At 40.2% G+C, this 11,162-nt stretch overlaps 1 protein-coding gene across 1 annotated transcript; it reads right to left on the reverse strand.

Annotated features, from left to right (window-relative positions):
- Positions 1 to 4,897: 4,897 nt before the first annotated feature.
- On the reverse strand, positions 4,898 to 9,269 carry LOC149753154 (uncharacterized). The gene is made up of 5 exons (XM_089924053.1): positions 7,021 to 9,269; positions 6,690 to 6,765; positions 5,522 to 6,569; positions 5,063 to 5,294; positions 4,898 to 4,901 (listed from the first exon to the last, which is right to left on the reverse strand). The coding sequence occupies exons 1-5, from the start codon at positions 9,267 to 9,269 to the stop codon at positions 4,898 to 4,900; spliced, it is 3,609 nt and encodes a 1,202-aa protein (XP_089780179.1).
- Positions 9,270 to 11,162: the final 1,893 nt, after the last annotated feature.

Raw genomic sequence — 11,162 nt, forward strand, 5'->3', positions numbered from 1 at the left:
CCTTGAGTCGACTCGAGTTGACATGGAGTCGACTCGGGTGGACTTCAGTTAACCCGAGAGCTCCTGAGTCTCTTGGAGTCGACTCGCGTATACTTGGGGTCGACTCGAATAGAATTAGAGTCGACTCGAGTATGCTTAGAGTCGACCCGACTAGTCTTGGAGTCGACTCGAGTGTGTTTGGGTCGACTCGGCTAGTCCTGGAGTCGACTCGAGTATGCTTGGGGTCAACTCGAATAGGATTGGAGTCGACTCGAGCATGCTTGGGGTCGACTCTTTTCATGTGAATCCTGAATTTTGATTCTATTAAATGCATCTCATGCATCTAATTTTCGATCTAAAAAATTTAGATATGCTATCAACTAAAATTGTGATCATACAAGACATGTTTTAATTATTTGCAATCTCATTGTTTTAATTAAAACAACATGCAAGATCAAGATTTTATATAAAAAAATCTGCATGCTAAAATTTCAGCAAGCATATAAAAATTTTAGATCTAAATTAAATCCTAATCATGCCTTTTAATCTTAATCTAAATCCCTTAAACGCGGATCTGATACCATTGTCAGATTACCCCTGCACGCGTTGCGACGATCGCAGCGGAAAGACACACACGGGGTTGTTCATCTCATGAATGTTCTAGGGAACGTAGATTTCAAAAATTTCTAGAGTTCTCTAACTCAGATGTATGAAATCTAAAGAGAAGATTAAAATTAAAAGATTAGATTAATTTTAGATCTACTATAATTTCTAATTGTATAGAATTTATAAAAATCTAATCTTTACCTTTGAGCGGGTAGAACTTCACCGCTATCTAATGATCGTAGGATTTTTGGTTCTCATGAAGCCGCACAAGCGTCCGGCCTCTATAGGTATCCACACGAGGTACAGATTGCTCCAAGATCTTACCGGGGTACTAGCTTCCTTGCAGAGATCACCTTTGATGGCTGAATTCCTCTCCTTTAATCAACTCCTTGATTACTTTGAGAGGAAGAAGAAGAAAGATGACGACCGTCGAAGGGGAGGAAGAAGAAGAAGACGGCGGCTCTTCTTCTTTCTCTCTTGCTCACGCCAAAAGAAAGGAGGGAGAGGGTGGCGGCAGCAAAGGGGCTTCCATTCTTTTTTTATGCTTCACGCTAGGGCCCTTTAAATAGGCATCTCATGCCCATACAAACAAGGAATAATTTCAGAGATCAATCACTCCTTGATTCATCCGTCCAAATTCTGCATCACCCCTTACTTAATTCTATTACAACCCTTACTTAAAAGAGTTTGAAGAGAATCTAAGGAATGTGCATGTGCCATGTGGCAATCCGCATGAACCAGGAGGAGAGAAAGGGCATCTGCCCCTCCACATGGCGTGGGGCCATTAGAGGAAAGGAGGGGCGGACGCCCCTCTTTTCTTTGTGCGTGTGAGAAGGAGGAGGGGCGGACGCCCCTCCTTCTTTCCTTCTTTGCTCCACATGCATGGAGGGAGGGTTCCCTCCCTTCCTTCCATGCATGGGTCTCCTAATCCAATTAGAATTTACATGGTCCCACCTGACCAATTGAATTCTAATCCAATTAGAACCCAATGTGTCCTCCAAATAGGTTTATATGAATCCTAATCTAATTAAGACTTAAATTGGACTTCATGAATCAAGTTCCTTATCTAATAAGGAGTTCTAATTAATTAGGCCTTCCCATCCTTATCCAATAAGGTTAAGCCTAATTTAATTAGGTCCAATTAAATCAATTAAATTACAATCCAATTGCAATTTCTTCTTCTTTAACTCACTAACTCTTAGCGGGTTAAACCAATTGTCAATAAAATTGACAATCAATTTTAATTTCGATTCCAAATCGTAATCCAACCTTCGGAACGATCAAAACCTCTAATGTATATGACCCCGTAGGTTTTATTATGACTGGTAGTGAGATATATTATGATGTCTATCATAATATCATCGAAACTTCTTTCAATGGGTTGAAACGATTTCAACTCTATTCTTAGGGTTCACTGATCACCAAGTAAATGCCTTCGAGTCTCACAATCCACAGTGACACCTAGCAGCATATAGTGACAACCCAGCAGAACGGAAGGGATGAACCTCTAGGTGCAGTTAGCGTATGATACAGTACCTCTATCATAGATTCCGACATGACGGAGGTTATGGATAACTCATCAAATCCTATCATCTGTCTTATGTCGGATTTATTTGACTCAAATTCGAGATTGAAAAACTCCTTTTTTAGAACTGCCCTGGCCAAGGTCTTTCGAACTTAGTCTTATAAATCAAATAGGATCTCTCCTAATCTATCAAGGTTGATAGATCCCATCTAGATGCAACCCTAATCCGACAGTGAACCTACCGTAGCCAATCTGCACCACAAGGACCCTTAGGGCCAATATTTATGTGCTCGTCAAACTACAGCAACCTCACCATAATTAGCTGAGGCATCGCAGGTCTAAGTACTAGTCATACAACTGCAGTATCAAGTAAGTCACTGACGAGTGGATAGACATCCAAGTGACTTCTTGCTTTGGTCACGCTTAGTACCGTTGTTCTCTAACAAGCACTTGCACAATCACCCCAGTATTTATGTGCTCGTCAAACTACAGCAACCTCACCGTGATTAGCTGAGGCATCGCAGGTCTAAGTACTAGTCATACAACTGCAGTATCAAGTAAGTCACTGACGAGTGGATAGACATCCAAGTGACTTCTTGCTTTGGTCATGCTTAGTATCGTTGTTCTCTAACAAGCACTTGCATAATCACCCCAGTATCGCCACACTGTGGACTTAAGACTCGTCCATCAAGAAAAGTGATTTGTGCACTAATCTTATCGGATCGATCACCATCCTTCGTGATGATTCTTCGATCAGGAGCAATTCAGGAATTACCTAATGACACATGTTTTAAATTCTCAACTCTTGAGAATATGTGTTATTATCTCATTAATTCCTAGGATGATTCATGGACACATAATAACATGAATAAATAGAAGACCCAATTTTATTGATGAATAAAATAATCAAGTACAATTGTTATGTCCTAGAATTAATACAATGCGTCTGCCATATTGGCTTCTAGGGCATACTTCTAACACTAAGGATACAGTCCTGTGCATATGATGGTTAGATCCCGACTGTCATGAAGGGGTAGGCTCTAGGGACTTGCATCCTGGTCTCCAAGGGGATGGATCCTGTATGCACAGTGCTCGGATCTCGACTGGCATAGAAGCGTGGCCTCCAAGGACTCGCATCCAGGTCTTCAAGGATGCGGTCCTATATGTACGATGCTCATATCTTGGTTGGCATGAAAGGCCGGCCTCTAGAGACTCGCATTCTGGTCTCCGAGGATGCAGATCCTGTACAGACGGTGCTCAAATCTCTTCTAACATGGAAGGGTGGCCTCTAGAGACTCTCATCATAGTCTCTAAGGATGTGGGTCTTATATGCATGGTGCTTGGATCTTGGCTGGCATGAATGGGCAGCCTCTAGAGACTCGCATCCTGGTCTCCGTTGATGCGGTCTTGTATGCATAATGCTCAGATCTCGGCTGGCACAGAAGGGTGGCCTCTAAGGGGGCATCCAGATCTGCAAGGAGTAGTCTTGTACATACTATGCTTGGATCACAGCTGACATGCAAAGGCAACCTCCAAGGACTCTTGTCCAGGTCTCTAAGGATGCAGATCTTATATGCACGATGCTTGGATCTTGACTAGAATGGAAAGGTGGCCTTTAAGGACTTGCATCTCGGTCTCTAAGGATGCGGTCCTGTATGGATGACACTCGGATCTCGGCTGGCATGGAAGGGTGGCCTCTATGGATGTGCATTCCGATCTCTGAGGATGCAGTCCTGTACGTATGTTGCTTAGATCTCGGTTGGTAAAAAAAGGGGGCCTCTAGGAACTAGCATCCTAATCTCCAAAGATGCTGGTCTTATATGCATGGTGTTCAAATCTTGGTAGGCATGGAAGGGTGGCCTTTAAGGACTCGCATCCCAGTCTCTAAGGGCGTGGGTCCTACATGCATGGTGCTCAGATCTCGGCAGGCACGGAAGGGTGGCCTCCAAGGACTCGCATCTTGACAAGAACCCACCAGGAGACCTGCCCTAGGAACCCTTGAATCAATTTGCTATACTTGCCCCGAGATCGCTAGAAAAACAAGTTGTAGGAGATCAGATTAGAACTCTAAGGAAACTAAGTCCTTAAAACCCTAATCCTTGAAGACGCCACAAAGGTTGATCACTCCCTTTGATAAGTCAGAATTTTGTATTCTAATCCAAGAACACAAAAGAGCATAGCAAAGCTTGCCAACACTTTAATTCATTCATCATAATCCCTTGGTTACATATGGCAGCCTTTATATAGGCTTCAAACTAAGCTATTGGAAAGGACACCATCCCCTTTCCAAGGCAATAAGTAAAAAACGTTTTCCAAGTCACAACTTCCAAGTTACAACTTCAAAATAATAAATGACACAACTTTCAAGGTTCCTAACTACGAAGTACATGAATAACTTAGGAAAAACGAGTTGACAAGTCAAAACTTCATGTACAAGTAATTAGGAACACAACAAGACTCAAGCCCAAAAGTACCCACGAAAAGTGGGCCTAAATAGCATCTCCACGTGGATCAGCCTTGTTTAATGGCTCCAAGCTTTGTTCTTCAGCATTTACTATGTAAAGATAAGTGATCAATCTTGGTGAAGCCTTAGAGTCTTCTAGAGCAGCCTCCTTCTCTTGAATTTCCATGACTAGTCCATATAAAGCTTCTTTCATTTGTTTTGCCCTTGCTCTAGTCATTGGACCTCCAATTCCTTGTAATGGATCTTTGGAATTAGCTTGAACCATTCGGCCAGCCCCTTGATCTCTATCATTCCCTCCCTCCTCGAAAGGATTCGTCCTCGAATCACCTACATCAAATAAGGATAAATCAGCAACATTAAAAGTAGCACTAATATTACTATAGTTGCTTGGCAAATCCAGCTTGTAGGCGTTGTCATTGATCCTCTCTAAGACTTGAAAAGGTCCATCTCCTCTAGGCTGTAGTTTGGATTTTCGTTGTGTTAGAAACCGTTCTTTCCTCATATGCACCCAGACCCAATCACCAGGTTCAAAAACAATCTTTACACGTCCTTTGTTGGCTTGCTTAGCATATTGCTCATTCTTCTTTTCAATGTTAGCCCGAACCTTGGCATGTAAATCCTTCACAAATTCTGCCTTTTGCTTTCCATCAAGATTAGCACATTCTTTAGTAGGCAAAGATAGAATATCCAAGGGAGTTAAAGGATTAAAGCCATAGACAACTTCAAAAGGTGAAAATGAAGTAGAAGAATGAACAGTTCTGTTGTATGCAAACTCAATGTGCGGTAAACATTTTTCCCATTGCCTTAAGTTCTTTTGAATGATGGTACGTAAAAAGTAGTGAGTGTCCTATTAACTACTTCAGTTTGTCCATCCGTTTGAGGATGTGCAACAGTAGAAAATAAGAGTTTAGTTCCTAATTTATTCCACAAGGTGCGCCAAAAATGACTTAGGAACTTCACATCTCTATCACTAACAATTGTCTTAGGCAAACCATGCAAACGAACTATGTCTTTAAAGAATAAGTCAGCAATATGTATTGCATCATTGGTTTTAGAACATGCAATGAAATGAGCCATTTTGCTAAATCTATCAACAACAACAAATATGCTGTCCTTTCCACTTTGAGACCTTGGTAATCCTAAAACAAAATCCATAGAAATATCAATCCAAGGTTGGTTAGGCACGGGTAAAGGTGTATACAAGCCATGTGGTAAAACTTTAGATTTCGCTTGTCTACATGTAATGCATTTATCATAAACAGCTTGCACATCATGCTTCATGTTAGGCCAATAAAAATGTTCATGCAAGATATCTAAAGTCTTTTGCACACCAAAATGTCCCATCAGACCACCCCCATGAGTTTCTCTGACAAGCAATTCACGGATAGAACAAATAGGTACACACAACTGATTTTTCTTAAATAGAAATCCGTCATGCCTATAATACTCACCAGATGCACTCTTTTTGCATGTATTCCATGTTTGGCAGAAATCAGAATCATTGGCATACAAGTCCTTAATCAATTCAAAACCAAGTAACTTAGTTTGCAAGGTAGTAAGTAAAGCATACCTTCGAGACAACGCGTCAGCAACGATATTTTCTTTTCCATGTTTGTACTTGATGAAATAAGGAAATGTTTCTATGAACTCCAGCCACTTAGCATGCCTCTTATTAAGCTTACCCTGGGATTTCAAGAACTTCAAGCTCTCATGATCAGAATGAATGATGAATTCCCTCGGCCACAAGTAATGCTGCCATGTTTGAAGAGTTCTCACTAATGCATAAAGTTCTTTGTCATATGTTGGATAATTCAAGGCTGCCCCACTTAGCTTTTCACTAAAATAAGCAATTGGTTTTGAATCTTGCATCAAAACAGCTCCTATTCCAATTCCGGATGCATCACATTCAACTTCAAAAGCTTTATCAAAGTTAGGCAAACTTAACAAAGGTGCATTAGTTAGCTTATCTTTCAAATCAGTGAAAGCTTGTTCATGCTGATCATTCCACTTAAAAACAACATTCTTTTTAACAAGTTCATTTAAAGGTGCAGCAATAGAACTGAAATTTTTAACAAACCTTCGATAAAAACTTGCTAAACCATGAAAACTTCTTACCTCGTTCGCATTCTTAGGTGTAGGCCAGTCCCTGATTGCCTTCACCTTCTCCTCATCCATGCTAATACCTTGAGAACTAACAACAAAACCAAGAAATACAACAGATTCCATGCAAAATGTACACTTCTTAAGATTAGCATATAATTAGTGTTCTCTCAATTTGCTAAAAACAGCATGCAAATGTTGTTCATGTTCATCCAAGTTCTTACTATAGACTAAAATATCATCAAAGTAAACTACCACAAATTGACCTATGAAAGCACGCAAAACATGATTCATCAATCTCATGAAAGTACTAGGTGCATTAGTTAAACCAAAAGGCATCACTAACCACTCATACAATCCATATTTAGTTTTGAATGATGTCTTCCATTCATCTCCCTCTTTCATACGAATTTGATAGTAGCCATTTCTCAAATCAATTTTAGAAAACAAACAAGAGCCATGTAATTCATCAAGCATATCATCTAATCTTGGGATAGGATGTCTATACTTAACTGTTATTTTGTTGATGGCTCGGCAATCCACACACATGCGCCATGTTCCATCTTTCTTTGGGACTAGGATGACAGGAACCGAACATGGGCTAAGACTTTCTCTGACAATTCCCTTTTTCACCAGCTCATCCACTTGCCTTTGGATTTCCTTTGTTTCTTCGGGATTAGCTCTATATGCAGGTCTGTTTGGAATGGTAGAACCGGGCATGAAGTCTATTTGATGCTCAATGCCTCTTAAGGGTGGTAGTCCATTAGGAATCTCTTTTGGAAATATGTCCTCAAATTCCTGCAATAAAGTCACAACAACACTAGGCAAGGAGGGGTTAAGATCGTTAGTAGAAAGATAAACATCCTTGTACATAAGTACAAGTAGTTGCTGTCTTGAGAACATAACACTCTTAACCTCATTTTTTTCAGCAAACACACTCATTTTTTTACTTTTCTCTTTTTTTTGAATACTTTTCTCTCTGCTCTCAATCTCACTCCTTTCATTTGCATTTTTCCTCTCGGACTCACCTTTTCTCTTTTTACACTCTCTCGCTATCCGAATCTGATCTTCATAAGCTTGCAAAGGTTTGAGAGGGGTTAGGACTACAGTGCGGTTGTTCATCATAAAAGAATAATGGTTTTTGTATCCATTGTGTGTAACCTTCCTATCAAACTGCCATGGTCGTCCAAGCAAAATATGACTAGCATGCATTGGTGCCACATCACAAAGAATCTCATCTGTGTATTTGCCAATTGAAAATGAAACGAGCACTTGCTTGTTTACCCTCACTTCTCCACATTCATTTAACCATTGCAACTTGTATGGATTAGGATGCTTCATGGTGGGTAACTCCAGCTTATCTACTAACAAAGTACTAGCAACATTAGTGCAGCTTCCGCTATCAATAATCATGGTACATACCTTTCCCTTCACATGACATCTAGTATGGAAAATATGTTCACGTTGCTCCTTATCACCATCATCCTTAGGCTGGATGCTTAGTGCTCTTCTTGTCACCAACATATCTCCATGTACAGGTTCTTCAATGTCAATATCACTGCAATTTTCTAAGGGTGGCATCTCATCCTCACTTGAACTAGCACTTTCAATGTCACCATTCTCCAACATAATCATAATCCTCTTGTTTGGGCATTGGGAAGCAATATGCCCAAATCCTTGGCACCTAAAACACTTAACATTACGTGATTTAGAAGAAGTGTTAGTTTCGGTTTTACCTTTTGAAATAGCAACCGAATCTTTTGGCTTTGCATCTTCTTTTGTTTTTGAGGCAGATTTGTTATCCTTCCAATTAGACTTCCATGTGGAACTAGAAGCCAAACCCGATTTGGATCCTTTGGACTTGATTTGCTTTTCTATTTTGATGGCCTTGTGCAACAGCTCCTCCATCTCCACATAGTGTTGCAATTCAACCACATCAGCAACATCTTTGTTTAAGCCTCCAATAAATCTTGCCATGGTAGCCTCTCGATCTTCCTCTATATTAGCTTTAATCATTGCCATCTCCATTTCTTTATAATAGTCTTCCACACTCATGGAGCCTTGAACCAGCCCTTGTAACTTTCTATGTAAATCTCTATAGTAATGGCTAGGTACAAATCTCTTGCGCATTACCAATTTCATATCTTCCCATGACCGAATTGGCCTTTCTCCAATCCTTCGCCGACTAATCATCAATTGATCCCACCATATGCTTGCATAATCCGTGAACTCAACGGCTGCCAATTTTACCTTTTTCTCATTTGAATAGTTGTGACAATCAAACACATGTTCAACTTTTCTCTCCCATTCCAAGTAAAGTTCGGGATCATTCTTTCCTTGAAAGATAGGAATCTTCATCTTGATGCTGCCCAGATTATTATCTTTTGAATCATCGGCCTTCTTTCCCCTTCTAGAGTAAGATTCATAATCTAAATCTTCTTCATCATCTTCAAACATCTGTCCCCTCAAAGGTTTGATTCTGCTTGGTGATTCCAAATCATCCATTCGTGCACCAAGCTTAGTAAGTTGATCAGCAATGGCTTTCATCCATAACTTCGTATCAACATCTGGTTGTTCACTACCTCCACTACTCATCTTTGTATGCTGCAATCAAAAGATTAGTATAAACAGAATAGGTCCTCACACACTCCTCTCTCGGGTGGACACTCTTTTATGGCTTTTTCTTGATGATGAACTCACACTCTTGCCTTTTACCACTCAAGCCAGCCCTCTTTATGTTCTTGAAAGAATCAAAATCAACAAATCACAAAGAGCGATCAGATGGATGGTGGCAAATCTCCAAGAAAATCAGAATTTTAAGGACTTCGATGAGGCAAATGGTACTCACAAGAAAAATTGTCTTAAAGCATCAAGAACATAAGAAGACTTCAAAAGGAAGTAAAGGATATGTAATAGAAACAACTAGAAAGCAAGGAGAAATAAGAACAAGCTAAGCAGCCTTGTAATACGTAAAACGGTCTTGTAACAAGTGAAACAACCTTGCAACAAGGGGTCTTCAGCTTTGCAACAAGTGAAACAGCCTTGTAATTAATGCCCCTTAATCAATAACCTTCTTTCTTTCTTTCTTTCTTTCTTTCTTTTCTTTTCTTTTTTTTTCGTTTTTTTTTTCGTCTTTTTTTTTTTTTTTTTTTGAATCAAACTAAGTAACAGAAGATTAAAGAACAAAACAGATTAGAGGAAACAAGAAACATAAGGAACTGAAAAAAAAAACAGAAATAAGAGAACGAACAAAGAAGCTTAAAGAAATAAAATAAGAACAAAGGAACAAAGATGATAAAGGATAAGTAACCTGATTTCAAGAACCAAAGCTCTGATACCAAATGACAAGAACCCACCAGGAGACCTGCCCTAGGAACCCTTGAATCAATTTGCTATACTTGCCCCGAGATCGCTAGAAAAACAAGTTGTAGGAGATCAGATTAGAACTCTAAGGAAACTAAGTCCTTAAAACCCTAATCCTTGAAGACGCCACAAAAGTTGATCACTCCCTTTGATAAGTCAGAATTTTGTATTCTAATCCAAGAACACAAAAGAGCATAGCAAAGCTTGCCAACACTTTAATTCATTCATCATAATCCCTTGGTTACATATGGCAGCCTTTATATAGGCTTCAAACTAAGCTATTGGAAAGGACACCATCCCCTTTCCAAGGCAATAAGTAAAAAACGTTTTCCAAGTCACAACTTCCAAGTTACAACTTCAAAATAATAAATGACACAACTTTTAAGGTTCCTAACTACGAAGTACATGAATAACTTAGGAAAAACGAGTTGACAAGTCAAAACTTCATGTACAAGTAATTAGGAACACAACAAGACTCAAGCCCAAAAGTACCCACGAAAAATGGGCCTAAATAGCATCTCCACGTGGATCAGCCTTGTTTAATGGCTCCAAGCTTTGTTCTTCAGCATTTACTATGTAAAGATAAGTGATCAATCTTGGTGAAGCCTTAGAGTCTTCTAGAGCAGCCTCCTTCTCTTGAATTTCCATGACTAGTCCATATAAAGCTTCTTTCATTTGTTTTGCCCTTGCTCTAGTCATTGGACCTCCAATTCCTTGTAATGGATCTTTGGAATTAGCTTGAACCATTCGGCCAGCCCCTTGATCTCTATCACATCTCAATCTCCAAGGATGTGGATCTAGGGACTCGCATCCTTGTCTCTAAGGATGCGGATCCTATATGCATGGCGCTCGGATCTTTGCTGGCATGGAAGGGCGGCTTCTAGAGACTCACATCATGGTCTCTAAGGATGTGGGTCTTGTATGCATGATGCTCGGATATCGACTAGCACAGAAGGGTGGCCTTCAGGGTCTTGCATCCTGGTCTCCAAGGACACTGGTCCTGCACGCACGGTGCTCAGATCTCGGCTGGCATGGAAGGGTGGCCTCCAAGGACTGACATCTTGGTCTCCATGGACACAGGCCTGTACGCACGGTGCTTAGATTTCGGCTGGCATGGAAGTGTGG

Source organism: Phoenix dactylifera, chromosome 7 (assembly GCF_051530095.1).
Source record: "Phoenix dactylifera cultivar Ajwa chromosome 7, Ajwa_hap1_PhDact_Kaust_v1.1, whole genome shotgun sequence".
In the NCBI taxonomy this organism is placed as follows: Eukaryota; Viridiplantae; Streptophyta; class Magnoliopsida; order Arecales; family Arecaceae; genus Phoenix; species Phoenix dactylifera.